General features: G+C 42.8%; 1 protein-coding gene across 1 annotated transcript in view; it reads right to left on the bottom strand.

Moving 5' to 3' along the window:
• MAPK12 (mitogen-activated protein kinase 12) overlaps window positions 1-24,672 on the bottom strand; it is a 34,886-nt gene extending 10,214 nt beyond the window's left edge. Inside the window, exons 1-5 of the mRNA XM_088521871.1 lie at window positions 24,546-24,672; window positions 23,066-23,195; window positions 14,180-14,238; window positions 10,223-10,334; window positions 868-897 (exon numbers count right to left, since the gene is read on the bottom strand). Coding sequence (XP_088377997.1) covers window positions 868-897; window positions 10,223-10,334; window positions 14,180-14,238; window positions 23,066-23,195; window positions 24,546-24,661 — 447 coding nt within the window. The 5' untranslated portion in view covers window positions 24,662-24,672. The remainder of the gene's footprint in view (window positions 1-867; window positions 898-10,222; window positions 10,335-14,179; window positions 14,239-23,065; window positions 23,196-24,545) is intronic.
• Between the last annotated feature and the right edge of the window lie 901 nt (window positions 24,673-25,573).

Below are 25,573 nucleotides of genomic sequence, written 5' to 3' on the forward strand. Positions count from 1 at the left end.
CTTAGTCCCCCAAGAGTTTCACACAGGACGTGGACTGAGACCAAAAGGGCCTCAGAGAGAAACCAAGGGGTGCAGAGGAACCGCCACAAGACTGAGAAGCTCAAGAGTCAGCACGAGGGAGCTCAGAAAAAGTCGGAACAACTGAGAAGTTTAGACCACGATTACAAGAGCAGTGGAAGTGAAAATACCCGCTTGTCAAATTATCCTGGCAATTGGCATAACTCCATGTCCATCTCAAACCTGCCACTTAAGACATGTGCTTTCCGCGTGCTCCTGATTTTTATTACAAAAGGCTGGTTTCTACTGTTCTGATGCAAACGGAGTCTTTGGGGAACTTACGATATTTGATACCAGTCAAAAGTTCTCTCTTCCTCAGTGCAGGAGTGATTTCATGTGGGCAACAGGGATTCAAAAAGAATCAAAACATCCACTTTCATTTCCCTTGGGGGAAAAAATAGGTTTTCAAGGCTCTAAAATTTGGGGTTTTCTTTTCAGTTCCCGTATGTTTACTCCTCCCCTAATAGTTCAATCAATAACAGGATGTTTAAACAACATCTAATCTCTGCTTTTAAAAGTTCACTCTAGCCTTTGCTAAAAAGGCAAGAAATCTTAATTTATATGCTTTTTGCTCTGATGGGGCTTTAAACCCTTTATGAACTTGAGGTTTTAAGAAATCCAAATCTAAAGGACTTCAGTGCAACTTGAGGGCCCAGTTTACACTGATGTAGCCACACTGCTTTTATTAAACAACCACCAGAAAACAGACGCAAAATCAGAACATGTTTGGCCATATGTATGTGCATGCTTATACAGAAATACCGATCACATCATCAGAATATAAACATGTTTTAAATTATTTCTACTTACCCTGTGAATTATGCCTGATGAGTGAATATACTGTGAAAACAGAAAATAGTTTTTAGTTAATGACTTTAAGAAGTTGCCTGAGGGAGAGAAAGGACTTTTTTCTTGGTGCTAAAGTGACTTGAAATTAGAAAGCGTGGATATATTGTGCAGAGGATCTTTATAGCTTTTGTTTAGATTTAACTCTCAGTAAATGAGCACAAGTTGTGTTATATATATAAAAAAATGAAGTTCTGAAAGGAATACAAACAGGTTAGAATCAGTGATCAAAAAGATACACATTTATAAAAGAAATTCATATCTATTTTTAAGTACAATATTCTGAATAACTATACACTTTCTATCAAGGTCATTACAGAACAATTTCAAGATAAAGTCCTAGATCACACTTCAGGTCCTGGTTTTCTAAAGAAAAAAACAGTTACTGATAATAGATCTAGTGTTTTGCCCTCCCCTCCCCTGAAATGTAGGTATCAGTAAAAGAGTTTTAGTACTCCTTCAGATCATATAATTCTCGTAATTCTATCAATTTATAAAACTCTGTTCACGTTAATTTTGGTATTACTAGATAGATATATATCAAAATTAACCCGACTATTTTTTATATCAGAATTGCCCTCCAGATCCAATCCACATCAGATCCAATACAGATATGTGCACCCGTGTCTATCTTGACAGCCTTCCCACCACTGAAGGGAAGGGACTGCTGGTGCCCAGCTCTTCCACCAGCTAGAGAAAAACTGCCCTGGAAAAAACTGTTCTCCACTGACTATCAAGGGAGTCACTAGTAACCAACTGAGATGGAGATACCTGCTCTGCAAGTACTGAAAGGCAGAAGGGGAATCACACCCCAATACTTGTCTTAAACTGACTTGAAAAGGCTGCACGGTGATTCCCCTGGAGCAACCCCAAGAAGGAAGCGAGAGAAATTAATGATCACACACCTGTGTGGGTGGGTTTTGTTGCTTTATTTTCTGCGTGTGAAATATACGGCAGTTCTGAGAACTGGTGATTTTTACACAAATCCAAAAATCCAGTAAGTTTTGAATCTCACATGTAGTAGTGCATGTAGTAAAGTAGTAAAATATGCTTGTTATTCAGTAGTAAAAGAAGGAGCACGTATATTGCACCCCAGCACCAGCTGCCGTTTTCATGACGTTATTTTGGAAGTTTATATAATGGTAGCCTGCTACAATGGAGGCCTCTGGGATTATGATAAAAAAAAGTGACAAAGCTCAGTTCTTGCTCTGACTTACCCTTCTCAGAAAGCCTCCCTTCCACCTGCTATAGGGGGAACCCACAGACTACAGTGACTAGGTCAGATACCTGAAGTCAGTGAGCATTTACATTCTTGTTACACTATGTTTGTACAGCAGATTTTACTTCTGCCTGTCATTCTAGGTTTGGTGGAAAACTGGCAATCCTAGAGTAATTTCTGTTGCAAGGGACCTCATGCTGCAAGGGAAGCCATCCAGTCAAAACTCCTGTTCAAAACAGATCAACTAGACCAGGCTGCTCAGGGTTCCCGCTCCAGGGCCTGACCATCTCCGAGGTGAATATTTCCCCCTTATATTTAAAGAGAATTGATCATGTTTCAAACTGTTCTTATGTTTCCAACTGTGACTGTTGCATCTTCTCCACACGCTCCCTTGAGGCCGATGAAGACAGTGGTGCCATGAGCACATCGCACAAGCCCGGCTTGCTCAGCCTCTCCTTGCATGGTCCACACTCCAGCCCCTTGGTTCATCACCAGGAGAAACTGCCAAAGTTTCCACTGGGTTTCTGGGAGTTGAGGGAGCAGAATGGGCCCCCAGAACGGAGCTTGCAAAACCACTACAGAAAATGAAGAACTATAAAGCAGCGTTTCTGTCATGGATGTGCAGGAAGTGGATGAGGATGGGAGGAACAAGGCACAAAAAGAGGAAGCCTGCCACGTGCACACCGACCCTGAAGATACATTAAAATAATGTGTCTCCAAGTAAGCCAGCTCCTCCAAAACTGTTAAACAATAAATGAAAACAAAAGAAAAGCCAATGTCTTTGGCAAACAGGCATCTGTATCATGGTGTCACAACGATCACTTATGTTCTAAATTATTTCCATGTCTTCGCACGGAAGTCTCCTGATTCTCCAGAACACACATGCTATAAATAGTCTATAGTCTAATTTTACTGAAATGACTATTCACAGTCAGGAAATAACAAGGAGGCCCAGGAATGTCTGCAGCTAATAATGTGGCAGGTACAAAGAGGAATTAAAGAACTGCAGTTTCTGCAGTTTTAGCATAAGTCACTCCCAGCTGTTTGAGGGAAGAGCACAGTCTCATTCCCCTCCAACACTTTGGGGAGAACTCATGTATTTTCTAAACACTTCTCAACACAGAACTATTGAGATTATATGAAACAGCACTTATTTCTGGTGCTAATTTAACCACCAGTCTTTCTAGCTGCAATATTGTTGTCTGTGCTGCAGAGTTTTTTAAGAATAGCAATATTTTTAACTGCACCTTATTATCTACTCTCAGGTAACATTAGTGAACTTATGGAGCCTTAATTTAGAAAAAAACCCATTTCAATTCAAAAATCTTCTGAAATTGGATCAATTTTTTACCAATACATTTATTGTCAGATTCATCTGGACAAAGTATTTAGACCATAGCACAGAATCAAAGAAAGGTTGAGACAGGAAGGGACCTCTGGAGATCCTCTAGTCCAAGCCTCCTGCTCAAGCAAGGTCACCTGGAGTGCCTGGCATAGGATCCTGTTGTGAGAGCCTCTGAATATCTCCAAGGTAGGAGACACCACATCCTCTCTGGCCGACTTGTTCCAGTGCATGGGTACAGGACAGAGGTTTTTCCTTATGTTCATACAGAACTTTCTGTGTTTCAGTTCCTGCCTGCTGCCTCTCGTCCTTCCACTGGCCACGGCAGAGGAGTCTGGCTCTCCACACCCTCTGTTCAGGCAATTGTTGATAAGATCCCCTCTCGGTCTTCTCTTCTGCAGAGTGAACAGTCCCAGCTCTCTGTGCCTCTCCTCATGGGGGAGATGCTCCCGTCCCTTAATCGCCTTAGCAGCCCTTTGCTAGACTTGCTCCAGGAGTTCCACATCTCTCTTGCACTGGGGAGCCCAGAACTGGACACAGATGCTGCAGCTCCAGGGCTGAGCAGAGGGGGAAGATCATCTCCCCTCGACCTGCTGGCAAGGACATACTCTTTGGAAATTATTACTACTATATTTCATTCAAGAATTACATGCACTACCCTACAGAGAATTTTTGGTAGTCTGCAGAAATCCTTGCAAGAAAGTTTCAGACTGTGCTAGCAAGCTATGCAACAGCTGTCTAAATTCTAAGCATTCTTGCCTGTATATGTAACATATACACAAAATACAAAGCTAATCAAAACGGAATTAGAAGAGATTCAGGAAGAAGTATTTAGTGAGCAGAATGAAAATGAGGAAAGTGACTTGGCAGGGAAAAGAAAACGGAAGTGGAAATGGGTGAGGGGCAAAGGGAAAAGAGAAAAGCAGAAAGAACGACCTCAATGTGAAGAGAAGAGAGTAAATAGGGATCCTAAAATGGAGAAAAGGAGAAAAAAAAATGTTTGTGTGGCACAAATCAACACAAAACTGCTGCTGACAGCTGTAGAGGATCGGGATCAGAGGATCAAGGGGCATTCCCTGTGGAAGAGACGAGACTGAAGACTCAAGGCTCAAAGAGCTGAAAACTCCAGTCCATTCCACCTTCCCAGAGACATCTGTTTGCACCTTGTTGCCTGTAGTCTTTGACAATCACTGTTTTTTTCTGTCAAATAGAAGTAAAAAGGCACAGCATATTTGAAAGCTCACGCTTAAATAAAATAATAATAAAATAATTAAAAAAAAAAGTCCAGCTCGGGAACAGAAAAAGGCAATGCGTTATTGGTTTTAAGCCATGTCAAATCATATACTCTCTTTTTTCCACCAAAGCTGAAGTTATATTCTGAAAAATTACAAGGTTCTCGAAAGAAAGGAAATGAGTATTTCCTTCCCTGCAAAAGGAAGACAGTAAAACAGCACAAACATAATCAACAAACAAGACTGCACTGACTTACAAAGCAAAGCACTGAGGGCTTGATACAAATTTTCCTGAACTCTACATGAACTTTCCATTGGCCTCAAAAAACAAACAAACAAACAAAAAACAAAAACCCAACTTTTAATCTTTTTAAATCAAGTCTGTGGAGCATTTCAGCATATAATCATTTCAGAAGTAGGCTACAGAAATACACAAAAATAAAAAAGATGCAAAATGAAACATGCAGAGAACTGTCTCGGGGCCTTAGCAAAAAGGTATCTATTTTATCCCCTCACATAAAACCACTCATACTGTTATTTTTACATACATGCAAAAAAGACATGTAAATGGGCCATTATAACATGAGTCTGAAATGTGGCAAAAATAAAGACCAGCTTTCTTGCCTTTGAGTAGACTTACATACAGATGCCATAAAATGTTTATGTACTTTACACAAGGGACAAATGCATATCGCAGTTAACACCTGCATTACCAAGTAGCCAAAACAGAACCCATCAAGTTAAAGAGGTGCAGAAAAAAATATATACATTATGAAATGGAGAGGCCAATCTGGGGAATTTGGAACAGCTTTACAACAAAAATCTACCTACTCCTTCTTCCCAAGTATGGCAAGTATTTTTCCCCTATAATGCTTTAACTATTACTTACATGTATGCCTTGCATCCCAACAAAAAAAACAAGCTTCCTCAATAAAACACAGAAAATATGCTGTTTTTTCTTCCAGAAACGCTAGATCTTTACAAGATTTTCTTGCAAAACCAGGCAGAGCCATTCTTAAACAAACAACTTACTGATGTCTTTGAAAGAAGAAACAAATGATAGACCTGTTTTCCTTTTTTCTGCATGCCAGAAATCCTGATTTCACCTTAATCACTGGCATGGACAGTGCTGCAGGAATGTCTCTCAAACATAAAGCACTGGAGCATTCCTGATACCTACTTTCTTGATGGTATTTCCAACTAGGTCTATTGGTAGGGTTGGATGGAGTAGCGCAAGGAGACGAATCCAACGTTTGCTGGAATAGGTAAAATAGTAAAGATTGTTCTCGAGTGTTTGGTGTGCAGTAGGATATAACAAAACACCAGTCTAGTTGCTATGTCTTATTTACTGCTGTGTGCTTTTTAAAAATGTAGGATGGGAGAAAAAGCAAAACATTCCTGTGAACCACTGCTGATCGAAGATCTAATAATACAGAGGCCAGAGATACCAATTTACTAGATTATCATGGTATTCCTGCTGGTCACTTGATAACTGAAAATGCTACATTTTTTATTAAATCCTGGGAATCCCAGCTTACATCAAGAACTTCCTGCTCATTTTCTCCTTACTCTAAGCCCTGCTCTGTTTTGTTCAGATATACTCTGATACAGGTCTTCAGATACAGGTCAGTTGCTTTGCTTGCCTTCTACATCTGCTGATCCAATGGGCTCCAGAATCAGCCCTTCTGGGCCCACAAGCTCTGTTCTGTAGACATAACCTAGACCACTCGAACAAAATAAGTTTCTAAGCCATTCTAAGCTAATTAATTGGAATTAAATTCATTATTCATTCAATTCATGCTACATTTTTACAGTTCATATTACACATCTATTGTAGAGCTAAGGGGAAATGAGCAAAGCAGGAACCAACAATATACACTTACTAAGTTTTGGGTTGGGAGGGAAACAATTTACTTCTCCTTCTGTATCTGTTAAATAGCGAGAGATAGAATAATCAGGGGCACACTGTTCCTGCTGTTCCTGTCCAGGAGCAGCATGATATCCTGGCATTTTGTCTATTTGTAGGAGGGTTTGGGTCTGTATTTCCAGCGCACAAGCGGGTCCTTGTGCAACACATCTCCCCGCACAGCAGATTCCACTTGCCTCTCTACAAGCAGAGCGGGAAGTCTGCCCATACTTTGTATATTGAAGGACCATAAAACCAAAATTGCATAGGGTAAGGAGCAGCCAAAGAAACCACATTCAACTCTAGGCTGGCTGTTCTGGCATTTGTCTGCAGAGCAGTGGGAACTGAATGGCTGTTGCTGCAGGAAAGCCAAGGCTTGAGCCTGCCCAGCGAGGTCAGGGATTTACCCAAGAACATCCCAACTTCTGCACATCCTGCACTTTTGCTGCAGGACAGCACAGCTTTTATGGGAAGCAGAGTCTCCGCTTGGAACCAACCCAGCAAAGGAAATGCTAAAGGAACAACAGCCCTTTTGTCATCAATGTCGTGTTCCCCCTAACAACAAATACTTTGATTTATGGCCTGCAGTACCAGTTGAGATTGTGAAGCATTTTCATATCGCATGAATATGAATCATATCAATATATGAATATGAATCATCAATACATGTTAGTGAGGATCTGGGGGCTCAAGGAGGAGTTTCTTTTGTGCTATAAGATACAAGCTCTGTGTTGTAAGGTAGGAGTTTTAATCACCATCCATCTTGTAAAAGCCAAAAAATGGGAAAAAAAGCTAGTGATAATAAACAGTCTAGTAGAAAGATGAGAAAAAAAAACATATAAAGTCCATATACATATAGTTAGTATACTCAGAATCACCTTTGTGAGAATCAAAAAAGGTTAAGGTAAAGTTGTGCAGATGGCTCTGCAATCAATCAGAAAGGAGTTTAATGAGACCCAGGGAATAAATGCTGGAGTATAAACAACATTATTCCTGACAAAGACAGGGGGATTAAACAATCAGGGCTAATTGGGCTTACATTCAGGGTTACACTCTGCAAAAACAGGGTCAGAAAAAGACCCCGGAGCTAACTAAGGGATAGAGTTTTCATTATATTTGGTTGAAGTGCTTGAAAATTTTACATTAAAAATATTACTCTCACATGGAAATCGTGTTTAAGCTAAGCCATGACTTAATGAAGGAGCTACAAAACAATGTTCTCCTATACAGTTAAAATCTAGACAGATGTGAATGTTTCCTTCTAGTCTTTTATAAAAGCTTTCATTATTTAATAGTGTAAAACATAGACACACTATGAAAGCAGGCATCAAAAATTCAGAATAAAGTGAAGGTGTCAGGAGGCCTGCATGGATGAACAAGGAGGTCCTGGCTGAACTCAGACATAAAAAGGAAGCCCAGAGGAGGCTGAAGCAGGGTTGAATCACCCAGGAGGAATACAGGGACACTGTTCAAGTGTGCAGAGACGGGTTAGGAAGGGCAAAGCCCATCTGGACTTGAAGCTGCTGGGGGACGTTATGGGCAATAAGGAAGGCTTCTACACATGTATCCACACCAAAACGAAGACCAGGGAAAATCTGGGTCCGCTGTTGCATGAGGTAGGGGCTAGTGACAAAGGACATGGAGAAGGCCAAGACAGTCAATGACTTGTTCTCCTGCTAGTGACAAAGGACATGGAGAAGGCCAAGACAGTCAATGACTTGTTCTCCTATTCTTTCTGGTAAGATTCACCTTCAGGAATCCCAAGCCATGATGAACAAATAATCCCGGAAACCATTTCCACACAAGGTGGCGATTGGGAGCAATCCACATGGATTTACAAAGGAGAAAATTATGCCTAACCATCTTGATAGTCCTCTATAACAAGATGAGTGGCTTGGCAGATGACAGGAGAGCAAAAGATGTTTTTTCATGACTTTAGCAAAGCTTTTGACACTCTCATAGCATCCTAATACAATGGACTAATAGACACCTGCTTGAGCTTGACAACAGGAAATACAGTCCTGCCTCTGAGGGAAATAACTCCAGGCTGGTGGCCAACCAGCTTTGCGAAGTAGAGGACCTAGGGGTCCAGCGGCAACAAGCTGGCCATGAGCCAGCAATGAGACTTGGTGGCAAAGAAGGCCAACAGCGCCCTGGGCTTCCTGAAGGCAGAGCACTGCCAGCAGGTCAGGGAGCTGGATCTATATGGGTGCTATATGGGTGACTGAATTGGAACAGGTTGCTGAGGGATTCTGTGGGATCTCCATCCTTAGAGATATCTAAAAGCTGCCTGCACAAGGTCCTGAGCAATGTACTGTGGTTGACCTTGGACTAGACAGTCTCCAGAGCCGTCAACCTCAGCAACTCTGTGAAATGTCATTCAAAACTTATGTTCTTTCAATGGAATCCCTTTTGATCTCTTTCACAGTTTTTTACCTCAGGTACCTATTCGTTTGGGCTCCCCTGGGCCTCCTCCCACTCACAGCAGTCACTAAACTCTGCACCCCTTCCTTTTTATCAAGGCTGTCCCAGACTTGGAGACTTCAGAGATTCTTTAACTGTATACAAAAAATGCTACACAAAGGATACATGCTTTTGAATTTCACAAGAAATATTCAGACATCTGGCTCAAAAAAATATGTTTGAATATATAAATAATTGCAATAAATTCCACAGAATGACTTGCCTATTTAGATTTAGAAAAGAATTTTAGTATATTGTAGAACTGGACTCTTAACATGGATGAACCAAACTGAGATGTGCTGTTGCCCCTGAACACTCACCAAAACCAGTGCAAGCACTAAGAACCAAGCAGGCTCTGGATCTCCATCAGGGTGGTATTTTCACCACAAACACCATAACCACAAGTCTGTATTCTCCATATTAATATTAAAACAACCCCTAAAACTATGTCCACCACAAAGCAAAACCAAACCAAAGCAGGTAAGCACGGGAAGAACTCTACAGAGTTATTAACTAAAAGCAAGAATCCTAGAAGAAAACCTTTCTCAGAAGAGCACATACGATGTTTATAGTAAGTTAGTGCAGACTGCCTCAGCAACAGCTAAATCTGCACTATCAAACGAATACAGGCAAGACTGGGAAAACTTTTCAAACTAGAGAAATTTGAAGCTGATGACATAGCCAAGGGCTCTGATTTACCATTTCTAGTCAAACAGGATACCACGTTTGGCCCTTGGCAAAGGGAATCCTACCTCTGACTTCAATGCTTACTTCATTCTCTGTTTCTACACTCCTCAAGTAGCCAGTGTAAGAGGGAGGGCTAAACAGCACTAAAATCAACTACCAGGGATGAAGCCTTAACTAAAAATCACAGCAGTGGTTAAACCTTCTGGTTTACTGAAATACAGAAATCCAGGACACTCAGATTAATGTATTACAGATCTTTAATGAGATTAAACTTCTTTTCTTTTCCCTTTTCCTTGAAATGAAAACAAAACCAAAAAGGGAACATTCATCACCATAAAATATCTGTTGTACAGAATTTATCATTTATACCATAAAATGTTATCCTGCTGTCAAATACCAAGTGTTTATAGTGTTACATGTTGGTTTACCAAGAAAAAAAATGTGAAGTAAAAATAATAAAATTTGCAAACCTTTAGGCCTTTTAACATCTGATACACCAGGAACTGGATTCGGTCTTCAGTTAGCTTCTCATGCTTCATTATCTTACTCAAGTCCGTTCCCATAAATGGCATGACTAGGTAGCTTTCAAAAAAGAAGTACAAAATAACTACAAATTTGTAAAATAGATTGAAACATAAGTCAGTTCAGTGACATATTTCAACGGCAGATCATTCTGTTTACTACGTAATTCTACTGATCTCTCCCTTCCAAACTTCTCTCTTTTATTTTTAAGCTATTTTTTTGATTGTCATTAATAGGGATTATACAACCATGCCACTGGTGAGGGAAAGTTGCTAATTATCAGAAGAGCAGAGCCACATGACACTTCCCAGATACCTGCACAGAAAACTAAGATATTCATACAGTGCTATTTATCTTACGACCATGACCATAGGGTTGGTGGAGTAGTGGATCTTAGCAACAACAAAACTGATTAGGACGTTCAAATAGACAAGGTCAGATATACCAGGAACAGAGTTCATCATATTAAGATTCCACTAATTTTCATCTGGGATTGTAAAATCCTTAAAATTTGGTAATTCTTATTGGTGGTAATGGACATGAGCAAGAGAAAACTGGAGAGTGTCAAGCTGCCATTTCCAGGACAGTCTCCACACGCTGCTTGTAGTAATCTCGGAAAACCTTCTGAGAGCCATGTCTAGACCCAAATAGAGCAAGGCGCATGCCTGGCATCTAAAGAGAAAGTCATCAGATTTCTTCTTATTATATAAAAGCAGATGCATTAAGAATTAGATGTGATCACTGTTTCATGAGGATATGTTTTATTAATTTGCCTTAAATGGATTCCTTTGGTTAAAGTATGCAAATTTTAATTATGCTGAGTTGTCTCATTAGAGCTGTGTAAAATCTTCATTTGCTGTGTTATAATTGTGCTGCAAACTAAATAGATATTAAACACAAAGCCAGAGGAAGATGGGATACTTATTTAGTCACGAAGAGTTACAGAGAGTATATTCAAAATTCCCTAGGTACCCAGCCTTGTTCTCATCACTTGGGCTATGAGGACTCCGGCTCCCAATCCCAGCACTCATAGACAAATCTGCTATCCTTTTGGATAGAAAATAAGTGAACTTAATTTAGTAACTACAAAAGACAATAACAAATATGGTCTATGAGAAATGAAATTTCTTATCTCTGCCCAAGTATATGACACTATGCTTCGCATTAACAAAGCAAATTACTTGGAAAATGCAGTTTAACTTCTGCTTTGTTGACATCTCTGAATCTTGAAGGTATATTAAATTCTACCCCTATCCAAACTTAAAAAATACATTTTTCAAGGGCCATAAATATATGAAATGACTTAGAAAAAGAATAACAAAACAGAAGCAATAAGATGTGAGGTGAGAGAGGTCCCTTCCAACTTCGACCATTCTGTGATTCTGTGATTCTGTGTGAGAGACACAGTGAAATATCTACATGTTTTATACTGCTGGTGGTGCCCTTGAAGCATCCATAAGCAATTTCCTTAGACTGCCATCATCTTTGTAAATCCTATGGCTCTGGATGGGCAGTGATGTACCTAACCAGAGAGATCCCAATGCAATCTATACCCATAAAGTCATGTAAATAGCAGGAAGGGAAGGATAAATAAGAGGGCATTTTTATGCATGCGCTATTTGATGAGTTTACAGTTTGCTGACTTTTAATTTCTAGTAGTCGAGATACGAAGAACAGCAGTATGGGAAAACAACAACAAAAACAAAACAAGAGATGAAAAAAAAAACACTCCTATTTGAGTTTTAAAATCCAAAATTTATTAACACTTTATGAACAACATTGGGACAGGACAACAGTGGGATCGAATACTATGGGCATCTATACACAGAGGAGAAAAGGAAGAAGAAAAAAGAAATCAGCTACATTATAACATGTTCTAAAGGAGCTTCATCTTTTGATCTAGAGACTTCATCCAGGCCTATCTGGGACACAGATTTGTGAATGTGAAGTACTACTGTGGTTGGATCACAGCAGCTGCAGTTCTCATAATTTATAATTATATTATGGGCATTTAGAAGTGTGGTAGCTACCTATGGCTTCCTTCTGCAGCAACAGGAGTTACTGCAGAAAGAACATTATGATCACTAGCAAACATAGGGTTTAAATCTTTCTATGCAAACAGCTCTCTCAGAGCTGAATTGGATAAAAGTTACCTGTTCTTTTGGGTTATGGCTATGTTAATTTTTTCCAGCAAATCCTTCACTGACAGTAAGGCTCACAACAACAGTCTAACTAAACCATTTCAGTTCCACACTTTGCCTAAGGGATTTCTGAAATTTTCTACAATGCTATAAATCCCGTAGAGTTTTCCTGGGGGAAAGGAAGCAGACTCTTTCAAAAGAGTCATCTTTAAGATAAATTCAAATAAGCGAACTCCCCCACAAAAGGGGGAGTGAGTATTGTGAGTATTATATAACTGCGAGTATTATATAATGTGGCTCCATGCCATGTTGCAAGGAAAAACTTGAGGTCTCAAACAAGAACATCTCTAGGGACTGACTGTGGTGAAACCACCTGCCTCAGCCCTGCTGCTGCTAGACACAACTCAGCTTCAATTTGGATCTTTATGTAACAGGTGACAGATGAATTCTAAGGACTAGCCAGCAAAAAGGAGGTCTCTCTCAAGCAACTCTCTTGACCTCCAATCCACACAATAAATGCATCTTGCTCCATCTTGCTCATATCCACAGCTTACCAAAAGTCTTGAAAACGCATTTAGCCACAGCTCTACCTGTTGCATATTTAGTTATAACGATGTCCCTCCTATTTGACTTGCTCTTCTTGAGGATGAATTTTGGTTTATATATATATATATGCATATATATATATACACACACACACACACACATATAATAATTTACATTTAAAATGCAATCTTTGAATGCTAATCTTGTGTAAGCGTGTTGTATTATATGTTATTTAATGCTAGAATGATAGGCAATATGGACAGCAAAATTCTTGTCTCAAAGGTCTAAACAAGATATAAAATCCAATGGGAAAGATGATCTATGGTTTTTGTACTTCATTTTCTATCTTTTCTTGTTAGATAACCTTGCATATTCATAGGTTAACAAAAAATGGCTTTGAAACATTAAACTACACTAGAGGAAATCCAGAACAGTCCTGTAACATGAAAGTTATGCAACAGGATCGCTGTTTTTCTAGTGAATCAAGTTCACGAGAATTGTAGCAAGATCCACTGACAAAACATGTATGCTGAACAGCTGCCTGAGCTGCTGTCGAAAGGCCAGAGAGAGGCACGTGCCTCGGGCCAGAGGTAAACTCTGCTGCGCACGCTGGGTCGCGCGGTTCTGCGGGGATGGAGGAGGGAGCACAAACCACCCTCAGCGGGATGCAGGCAACTGCAGAATGGGCAGTCTGCGACATAATCACAAGAACAGCCACAAAAAACAGCAGTTTTGACTTAATCCCAAAACTGGGATGGATCACGCTGGCGGTGCGTCATGTAGCAGTCACCATTTTCAGACTTGAGAAGGGTATTTTTGTGATTCAGACTTGAAAACGATGACTGCTACATGACGCACCGCCAGCGTGATCCATTCTAGCTCTAATTTGAGGCAGGGGTGGTTCTATCACTTGGTGGTTCTGGGCTTCAGGGTAAGAAATCAATACTTCAAAAGAGGATTAGGGAATTCATTAGACTGCAGTTTAATAACGACTGAAAGAACTACACATCTTGTAAGACAGGCAACTGGCTCCACTAACAATCTGGAAACCTCAGCATACCAATCTTAGGCAGTACACAAGACTTGTATTAAAACAGAATTCAGAAAAAGCCATGAAGTGACTTTTTTGGAATTCTCCAGGATAAAAAAAGGCAAACAAGCCCTTCCCCCAGATGAGCAATAACTCCTGCTCCCAAATATAAACAACACAAAACTCACAAGTCATTAAATTTCTCCAGTGTTACATCTGGTGTGAATACATCCAATATTCCAATGACCTAAAAATAAGGGGGGAAGAGGGAGAAAAGATTAATATTGTCTTAACACAAGAATTCCCAAGCTGCATGATGAGTAACAAAACATAATCAAAAACATTTGTATAATACAACATTAATTATAGGCATGCAGACAGTGGAAAGAATATTTAAAGTAGTGCTTAGCACTATCAGGCTTTGTTGTGTGTTAAATTTTACAGCTCTGAGGACCATGCAACACAGTGGTAAAGAAATAAATATTATATTTATTTAAATAAAAAGTTCAGAGATTAACAATTTTAATGAAGAGGAGAGAGTACATTTTAACTTGAACCACTTAAGTACTGAAAATAAACCAGAAAACCAGCTAATACTGTGAAGCAGTCTAAGTGTTACTTAGCAAGCTGGGCCCGTTACCTGCCAATACCAAGGATACCAAATGTTTCATGACTCCTTCTAATTTCAGTTATGGGGTAATTTAGGTATTTGGATTACAATCTCCAAATGGTTATGTAGACATGCAACTGGGGCTGAACTCTCTATAAAAAGAGTAAATTATCAAGAGCTTAATATGCTTTGGCTTAGGTTCTCCCTAAGAGCATTTTGGGTCACACAAATGCATTCCATTACCCAGCAGAGAAGTTATACACTAATAAAACAGGTTTCCCATCACAGATTTTTATGTTTCTCAATAGAACTATACCAACTAAATTAATTATGACAACTGTCAATGCTTCTCCCCAAACCATCAAACATTAGTAAATTAAATATACAGAGCCAGATGCTCCAAAGCATGTAGCTGCAATGTAGGTGTCTAAAGCCAAATCCCTGCTCTGAGGCTGCCAGCTCCAGGCAATGCCTAAATTTCCCAGGCATTTAGAGCTGCATCTTTTCAGCTTCCTACATTGCCCAGTCTTGACAAAACCCAAAGAGGCTCAATGTCTTGCTCAAATCCAAGCAATCAGGCTTGCAGGAATCCAGCAATCAGGCTTTCCTCTTAAGAAATCTGGTAGGTTGAACACACCCAAGACAGGCTTAGGCAGTCTCCCGAGTTGTTCCTTTCGGCCTAATATCTGAGCATTCAATCAGCAAACGAAAGGCCTAAATTGTATTCCCCCTTTAATCTGAAGGGATTGGGCCTTACACAGAGATATCCCATCTCAAACCACCAAGACTTTCCCAAAGGAGGGACAAAAGCAGATCTTGCAGATCTGACTGAAAATGCCACTATTGAGAACATTTGTGACCAGGCCACACACAGGACAGTAACCACTGCCTAATAATAAGGGTATTTATTTGCACATAGGGAAGACTCCCATATTCCTTATTCTAGCCACCTAGGCCCCAATTCCTGACAATTTCTGTTTACAACAGGGGAGCTAGCTGCTAATGAGAACAGCTGAAAGTCACGCTATAAAAAGTTACCCCAAATTCTTCCGTCTTCCTATTTCCAACAGATCTGTGCAGAAACTGCCCCAACAAATGGGGCAGTTTCTATATGGGAAAGAAAGCAACAGGAATGGAAATGTGAAGTGGACGTGATTATTATTCCCAAAAGTTTTATAACCTGTTTGACCTTATTCAAAGGTTAAACACATCTCTGTATTTCCATGGCTATGCAGCCTAAGGACACTGGATGAAACACCAAATCAAAGCTAAAACAAATGAAAGAGTAAAAGCAGTAAACAGTCCCCAGGAATGAACGCATAGCTAGCAGCATATTGCATAGTCGATATTATAGAAGAATGGTAAAATCTACTGAATTTCATAACAATGAAGATGCATTTTGGTTGTTATTTTGGGGAATAGTTAAAATACTTTAATAGAGATCCTTTGAAAGGGATGTGGAAGTAAGGGGAAGCGGGGTCAGAAATGCTGAAAAAATGCAGGAAAAAGAAAGACCTTCTTTATGGAGAGCTTTAAATAAAAAATATCCAGTTGAGATGAAGCCCTTAGCACATATATTTTTATCCTGTCCTCATTCAGAACAGGCTACATGCTACAATTAGCTTAGATATTATCGTAGCATTACCCAAGATAAAAATCTAATAAAGATGAAGACAGGAAGGTTACAACTCTCTATCTTGGTAGCTACATAGATCTGAAAAAAAAATCACTAAGAATATTTTCCCTGGGATTTGTAATATGAAACCGATTGAATAACATATCCACCATAAAAACAATAATTAAATCCACAGAAGACATATGCACTTGCAGTTATTCTTTAGGGCTAACATTACAGAAAACAAATATTCTTTAGCATTTTGCATCAGTTTTGCATAAATCTAGTGAGCTTTATAAAATACCTAAAATCCACAATGGTAGGTCATACTAATAGTTAATCATTTTAAAAAATGGAAGTGAGGGACCCATTTCCTCTTCCTTGGTGATCTCTATTTAATAGCTATGCTTTGGGATGATTTTCCTTTACTGGAAGAGACATTATTATTTCCATTTATGTCACAGCTTTCTGCAGATACATTAACAAGAAGGAGGCACAGGGTAAAATAAATGCTCTGAGGAAGATGCAACTCCAGCTACTTCTTTGGGAAAAGGACTGGACAGAGTGAAAGAAACTGCCCCCTCCATAAGATCATGGAAAATCCTGTATCTGTGGAAAAATCCTCTCTCTGGATTAAACTCAGTATTTGTAAAAACTTCACAGTACTTAAAGATACTATCCCATCACAGAAGTAAACTAGAGTAAAACTACAAACTACAAGAATCATTTATTTTTCTTAATGGTGTGATTTATACAAAATATAACCGGGGCATCTTTCAGACATTCTGAAGTTGGACTTTGGGTGTTAATTCAGCCCATTTAATGTGAGCTGTGGTGAGGGCCCAGACAAGGAACAACATTTAATGGGACAGCGAGGAAAAGCACCTGTGGAAACACGGCAGGGCTACCCTCCTGTGGTCCCTCTTTCTCTTTTTTTTCCCTTTTAATTATACTAAAAGACAAATTCTAGAGTGAAGAAGCCCAGCAGAATTTTGTATAACACCAAGCCACAGCAACAGCAAACCTACACTTCTACTGCTCTAACTTGTTTTACGCAGGATATGTTTTTACTCAAATATTTACTCAGTTTTGTCTCTTTCCTAAGAAGCTGGTGGGGAAGTGGTGGCAGTCAGGGCATTCAGTCCTTCTCCTCCCTCTCTCCTCCTGGAGCAATTTTAACTGCTATCAGCTAGTAAATAACAGCTTTGTGTTTGCAAGGTAGTTTCTGCTCTTCACTTCCTCTTCCAAACCTGTTTGCATTAGTAGAACACATCAGTAAAAAGCTTCTAATCTCTATTCTCCCGTGCACCTTCATTTATTTGATTACTTGTATTCAAAGACTGTTCCACTGTGTTTCTATAAAGCAAAATTTTCTGGTGTAAGCAGCACATCAACCAAACACTCGGATTCTGTATAAATTAATAAGTAATGCAGCTTATGTCTCTTATACAGTAAATGCTTCGTTATCCTGTGGATGTTCCGCCTGAGAACACAGTGAAGTGGAGTGACTGTGGCACTCAGGCTACAAATGCAATTTTTGAAGAGACATCTCTTCTGGGGCGCACTGCACTATATATATATCATATTGCATTAAGTTTCTGCAGGATTCACTTCGTCTCCATGTTCCTGTGCTGTTCCATATCATAGGGTTGCTGCATCCTATATAACCCCTGCACAAGGTTTGTGCTGCAGTCACTTTTGTTCCTCTCAGGATCACCCAGCCGTTCTGCTACCCAGCACCAAGGGATGTCCGCCCACTGAGAGACAGAGTGCTCCCTTTCCCCTTTCCTTCCCTTTTTCCCCTTCCCTTCCCTTTCCCCTTCCTTTTCCCCTTCCCTTCCCCTTTCCCTTTCGCTTCCCTTCCTTCTGCATAAAACTGACAGACCAAGCAGAGCATCCTGCCACAAGGCCGTAACATTTTATGCTGTAAAAGATCAAAGGAAAAAGCCAGAGAACAACAACGATGGTGGGGAGGGAGGCTGCTCTTCTCATCGGCTTCTCTGAGGTCCTCAGGGCTTCAGGACTCTGCTCTTTGTGGCCTGAGAGCCCCGCAGAATCCAGGGAAGCTACGGAGTGCAGTGGGGCACAGCCAATCCAGCCCCCCCAGCAAAACCAAGAGCAGGGACGGGGAGGAGCTCGGGAATACACCTGCAGACACGAGCCATTCCTTAGCAACTGCATCCTTCAGGAACACTGGAGAAGCTCCAGTCCTGCACACATGCACTTCTTCATCTTCGCTTTGGGTGATGATGCAAAGAGAAAGGAGATTTTGCTTTCAGTGGCGCCCTCCTTATTTTGTTTCCCTGGCCTGAGCTACTCACTCCAGTGATTAGTATCTAAGGGTGAGGGTGTGTAAATGGCTAGAGGTTGAAGCTCAGCCTGGAGGCACCTTTTAGATAGATTTAAGAAAACAATAAAAGAAGCAACAAGAGATATCACTACATGGATTTACTGGCTTCTGATTACAAAAATAAGTGACCCTGGTGTCCTAGTTGTTCTAAGCTCTCAGTCAGCAGAAACAGCCAAAAGTGATTTCCTCTTAAAACCAGCAAGAAACAGTACAGCCATAAACGCATTTCTGCCCATAAACCCTATGGAAATTTGCCACCTTTATCCTGGATCCCCACGATGCCCTTTACTGGCGCTTCCACGTGAAGGATGTGAATTTTTAGCTGGAGAATCACTCAAATCAGAACTTCCTATAGGAAACGTCTTCTGCCCCTTGGTTGACCCTGGGTAAATCTAACCATAACAGCCAAGAATATTTTTCCAAAATACAGAATTCATCATGTAAAATACCCTAAAACTTCATGCCTGCATCGTCCTCAGAAAAGAAACTGCAGAATGAGAGTTGATTTGGTGTCTGTTGGACACCTGTGTTCCTTCCAAAAGGCAGGAAAAAGAAAAAAAAAAAAGGTTCTCATAATGTAAAACATACATCACTCTTCAGATGTGGGAATGCACCAGAGCACAATTTCCACATAGAGCAAAGAGTACGAGCATAATACAGACTATCTTTAAACCAATATTGCAGCTGACTCTTACATGTAGGGTTTCCAGGAAGGGAAAACATCTGTAGAATATTAACTGACTCAACTTAAGAAATGTTTAAAGGGCATTTGTCAAGGATTTTATGCCAAAAACACACTCAGAACTTCAGCTGGTAGAACTCGGTCTGAATTTCTGTGTGTGCTTGCATGTACATGCAGGTACATACGTACACGCAAGCACCGGTGCACCACATTTCCATGAAAACAATACTCCCTTCCAAAACAATCCATGAGCAGCAGCCACTGCTCTTCTTTCTCAGCTGCCATCTCCCCTTGCCTGTGACTTTGCACCTTCAGAATTTCCATTAGCAAACGGAGAAGTGAGAAGGGCACTAGGACTGCACCAGAATGAGTCACTGTACACTTGTTTTTTCAATGGAAGTCGTCATCAAAATACCCCCCTCCAGTGCAAATACAGAGCAAAATCCAAGTTATTGGCAAAATGAAATGACATACACCCCCGCTTGCGCCTCTGGGCTTAATTTTAGATATATAAATATTTCCATTACCTTCAGAATGATACGTGTATGCAGAGGTAAGCAAACGTTTGAGAAACAAGGCCAGGGCCATGCTGGCAATATTTTCATTCTCTTTTGGGTTATAAAAGACAGTTTTAAGAGTGCTCCACTTTAGACAAACTCAAAAGGGAATGAAACATGGAACAAAAGCAGCATTACTGAAAAAGCTTCCTAACAGTAAACACTATTCTCCTACACAGTGATGCCAAAGAAGGCATCTACATCTACTGAGACTGTGATGGGATGAATACTGTAAGGTAGTGAATAAGTGGGAAAAAAGCAGTGCCTTATCCTATCATCTTAGCTGTTTCTATTCCTAATTTTTACACCAGTCCCTCTGTTGTGCAGCATATGGGTTTATGCAGCTACATAGCTGGAAACGAACTTTTGTTTTGGACAATGTTTGAAGAACTGATCTGGATTAAACTACTTCTTAGGCAGCAGAATTAGCTTGTGAAGTTTGGAAACATCCCAATCTCCACCAATTAATAGGCCTACCAAAAAAAAATGGCTATAACTGCCATTAGTAGTAGTTTATCTGTTAACATCCCGGTGTCCCCTGTGTCACGCACGGCCTCTACCCATGCTCTTCCCCAGGGATTGGCTTGCAGACAAAGATGAAGAGAAGTCCCATGCTACCAATTTCCTTTGCTTATATAAAATACTGTCCATTGCACTAAGTAACATGCTCCCTGGGTCACTGGGGCACACAAAAATCTGGTGTGCATGAAGAGAGATGGTCACCTCTGCAAACAGGGTTGTCTGTTCCTGAAAATGCCTAAATAAACAGGCATATTGACCCATATGGGTTCACTTCCTTGCAAGATAAGATAAAAATCCAGGAAAAAAAATGACTCCTATATTTGTTTTTACAGGATGATGCTCATCTTAGAGCCTCTCCTTACAAAGCACACAATCATACTCCTCCAAGGATCAATAAGGGGCATAAGGAAGTCTGGGATCTTGAGCAGAAGTATTTTCCAACAAGCCTGGCATACTGATGTGCTGTATCACCATGGCGCAGGTTCAACGGCAGCTCCTACTATCTTAATGGAGAATCAGAGATGCTATTTTAACATAGTGTGTCAGATCACTAGATTTTCTTCTAGTGTTCTGAATACTGCATAAAGACAAATGAACTGAGTGTATTGTATTGCTACTGTATTACTGCATGCCTAACACGGCACCTCCCAGAAAGTTATGAAGGGCAGAAATATTTCACTTAAAGGTAGTCACTGTGGGGGAAACAAAGCACCACAGACGCTCTTCATGTGGATCCCACTTCAGATGTGTAACGACTGCAGAAGCCACTTCAAAAGAAAAAGAGATTAAAAGAGCAAATAGGATGGAATTTTGACCATCAAAACTGCCTTTTGCTGGGATAGGAATAAAAGGCAAGAGGAAGATTTCCTAGCAGATCAGCGCAATATTGCACAATATCCTAAGTATAATACGCAGGGGCAGCTACAGCTAAATTGGCTATTACACATCAGCTCCTCTACACACTTAGATTCCTAAAATCCAAAATGGAGATAAGAGTGGCACGGTCTTCAAGACATTCACTTCAGTTTCGTTAATTTTTAATAGCTATTGCATCAGGTATGACCCTTCAGGCACTTTCCTCCAAGCGAGTGGAAGACTTTCAAAGTACAATAGCTGTGGAAGCCACCATGGGGGACACAGCAGTTGTGCTACCACTACTGCCTTTAAAAGTGTGCACCACCCACCAGGGAATGCTGTCAGGAATGGGAATTGCGGACAAGACAGAAGCTCCAGGCCCTATGGTTTGTTAATCCATTAATCCATCCTTTGGTCAGCAAACAAAAAGAAGGGATTCTTTGGCAGAATGGTGACGGATCAAAAGGAAGGGGCAGAAAATCCCAGGCAGGAGTGACAATGCCACTCGGGCCTAATTTTGGAAGGGCGAAGACGTTAAGGGAGTATTGTGGGAACAGCAAGAGGCTAGAAATCCTGACGGGCTTTGTTGCTATTCCTAATTCCTGGGAGGAAATGCCTGGCAGGATGGCATGAGCCTGGAACGGAGGATGCACATTCTCTTGGAGGGTTGTACTGCATGACCATTTTCCTTGCAAATTCCTTGCATGACCATTTCCTCACTCATTGTTCTCTAATAAGTCAATTAATGAGGAATTTTTTTCTTAGTACCTGGACTAAATATTCCTTTCCAATATGATTTCTAAGGTTGTAAATCCTTTCCTTCCTTCATACTCGTATTCATTCGGACCTTCTGCATATCACACTTGCAATCCTTAGTGTTTGTTTCCTTCTAGACACTTTTAATTACCAAACAAGTCTATGCAAGTGTTCCAGAATATTATCCTGAAGGGCATATCTAGCACAAAACCAGCCAGTTGTGGAAAATGCTAGCCAACTGAAAAACAAATCATTCTGTGAAACAGAAGAAAAATAATCTCAAAATTCTGAATACTGCTAGGAGCTTGGCAACTGCATGAGCTCCCAAATGTTTAGTGAAACAAATGTTGAGAGCATGAAATACTGTGTATGATATACAAGCTCCCCACAAATGTTAACTCTTTATTATATATCCAACACTGGTAAAAATCAGTTACTTCAAAAGGATTAATCAAGTAAAATGAGCAAATATTATTAAAAGATTCAGACTTATCAGGCTTACAGGTTCATAAGTCTACTATGAAGCCTCTTTTTTCTGTCTGGACAGCCAGAATATCCCAGAGATTGTTCTTCCAAATGAATCTAGCCATTATTGGTACTCACCATGTTAATACCGCAAAGACTGCTATTCTCATTACTACTTGTTTCCCTCATTCTTAGATATGTTCAACTCCAAAGAAAACCATTATTTCCCACATCAGTAGTATTTTAAACGAGGTTATGTGTCCTTTTACTAAGTCACCTGAAAGTCTCTTTCTTCACATATACTCTTCAAATACAGCATTTAAAACCAAACTGTGATCTTCCAATCCCCACCCCGGACCAAGTACTGTTGGGGCCAAGTACTATCCCAGTAACCGGTATCCCACAGAGACACTTCATCCCTATAAGGCAATTTTTTTCAGTCATTCCCCACCCTTTCCCACTTCACGTCAGTACAAACCTGGAACTTTACGATGTTGGAAACACGGCCCTAAGCTCCTCCACCCAACCTCGCTCACGCTGCCACAAAACCGCGTCCCACGGGACACGGCGGCGGTGACCCGGCAGCGTGGGACAAGAGGCAGACGGAGCGAGGCCGGATGCCCCTTGCGGGGCAGTGCCGGGGCCCGCGCGTCCCCACTCACGTTCTCGTGGCGCATGTGCTTGAGGAGGCGCAGCTCGCGGTAGGCCCGCTTGGCGAAGAGCTCCGACTGGAACGGGCGGTACAGCTTCTTTATGGCCACTTTGGCGCCGCTCCTGCCGTCAACGGCCGAGCTTTGGGGGGAGAAGGAGGACCTCCGTTGTCACCCGTGCGCCGCAGTCATCACCCGCCCTCCTTGTCACCCTTGTCCCCCCCCGGCAGATGGAATAGGGGGGACCACCCCTTTCAAAAGCACCTGGCCAGGATTCAGCCGCCTTAGGTAAAACACCACCAAACCCCGTGATGCAAGTAGCTGCTTCCCAAAGGATTTAAATACCAGGGGAAAAAAAACAAACAACAACAACAAAACAGCCAGGTGGCCTGTACTGAGGGCTTGGGTGGCCCCCTCGGGTTTGTGTCCCCCCTGCATGGGATGCACTCAGGGAGGGGACACAGTGGAGAGGGGGGACATGCACCCCGGACCAGGGGACACGCACACCCCCAAAAGGGCAGATGTGCGCACACACACCCCGGGTCGGGAGACATGTGTACAACCCCAGAAGGGGACACACACAGACACACACACAGAGACAGGCGGAGCGGGGACACAGGGGACATGCACACCCTGGAGATGGGACATGTGTACAACCCCAGAAGGGGACACACACAGACACACACACACAGACAGGCGGAGTGGGGACACAGGGGACATGCACACCCTGGAGATGGGACATGCACACAACCCCAGAAGGGGACGCACACAGACACACACACACAGAGACAGGCGGAGTGGGGACACAGGGGACATGCACACCCTGGAGATGGGACATGTGTACAACCCCAGAAGGGGACACACACAGACACACACACACAGACAGGCGGAGTGGGGACACAGGGGACATGCACACCCTGGAGATGGGACATGCACACAACCCCAGAAGGGGACGCACACAGACACACACACACAGAGACAGGCGGAGCGGGGACACAGGGGACATGCACACCCTGGAGATGGGACATGTGTACAACCCCAGAAGGGGACACACACAGACACACACACAGAGACAGGCGGAGTGGGGACACAGGGGACATGCACACCCCACAGATGGGACACACACACACACGGGCACGGAGGGGGGACACAGGGGACATGCACGCCTCGGAGTGGGGACACGCGCACACACACCCGCGTGGGGAGAGGGGACATCCGCACCGTCGGCGGTCGCCGCTGCCCCCTCCATCAAGGAAAACACGTGCGGGGCCGGGAGGCACGTTAAATAAAACAACCACAGCCACAACACGCTCCCCCCGAAAAAAAAGCCCTGCACGGGTCGGGCAAAGCACGCGGGAAAACAGTAACAACAATAAAAGAAAAAACGAAGTCGTGGGGGAACAAAGCGGAGGCGCCGGGCGCGCCCCCCGCTCCCCCGGGACGGGCCGGGGCTCCGCGGGGCGCGGGCCCCGGGCGCGGCGGCCCCGCTCACCAGACGGCTCCGTAGGCGCCGGAGCCCACGGGCTGCAGGTCGCGGTAGCGCTCGCGGACCTCCCAGCGCGTCTTGGCCACGTCCTGCCGGTAGAAGCCCTTCTTGGGGGAGGACATGGCGCTGCCGCCCCCCGCCGCCGCCGCCGCCGCACCACAAAGAGCCCCGCGGGCCGCGGCCGCCGCGCGGGGGCGACGCGGGCCGGGGGCCGGGCTTGGCCGCGCGCCCTCCGCGCCCGTCGCGCCCCCTCCCCGCGCGGCCCCGCCCCGGGGCCGCGCGGGGAGGGGGCGCGGCGGGCGCGGAGGGCGCGCGCGGTCCGGACCGGCTCGGCCCGGCTCGGCCCGGCGCGGAGGTGGGAGCGGCCACCGGCGGCGGGACCGAGGGGTCCTGGCTGGTACCAGGGTGTCCTGGCTGGGACCGAGGGGTCCTGCCTGCGAACGATGGGAGCTGGCTGCTGCCGAGGTGTCCTGGCCAGGACCAAGGAGTCCTGGCCGGTATGAGGAGGTCCTGGCCGGTACCAGGGTATCCTGGCTGGTACCAAAAGGTCCTGGCCAGGAATGAGGGGTCCTGGCCGGTACCAGGGTGTCCTGATCGGTACCAATGGGTCCTAGCTGGTACTGAGGGGGCTTGATTGGTACCAAGGGGTCCTGGCTGGTACCGAGCTGTCCTGGCTGGTACTGAGGGGTCCGGAATGGTACGGAGTTGTCCTGGCCGGTACCGAGGGGTCCTGGCCGTGGCAATGGCAAGTGTGGAGAGGCCACCGAGGCTCAGGAACTTGTGCCCTGCTACACGTCCCTTTGCTGGTGTAAATCAAGAGTAAACTAAGGGTCTTTGCTCTGCAGCTGCAAGCAGACATATCCCAGCCTTCTTTTTCTGAACATAGAGCTTAAGCACTTACACTTTTTACGCTCCCAATCTGGGGCTGTTTTGCACTAGATATTTTATATATAAGATGTGGCTGACTTTTACATGACACTGTTAAGTAATAGGAAAGACTACAAATGGAAAGAGGAAGGAATGAAAACTACAGA

This window comes from Tinamus guttatus, unplaced genomic scaffold (assembly GCF_059628265.1).
Source record: "Tinamus guttatus ecotype Peru unplaced genomic scaffold, ASM5962826v1 Tinamus_guttatus_pri_ptg000138l, whole genome shotgun sequence".
NCBI lineage: Eukaryota > Metazoa > Chordata > Aves > Tinamiformes > Tinamidae > Tinamus > Tinamus guttatus.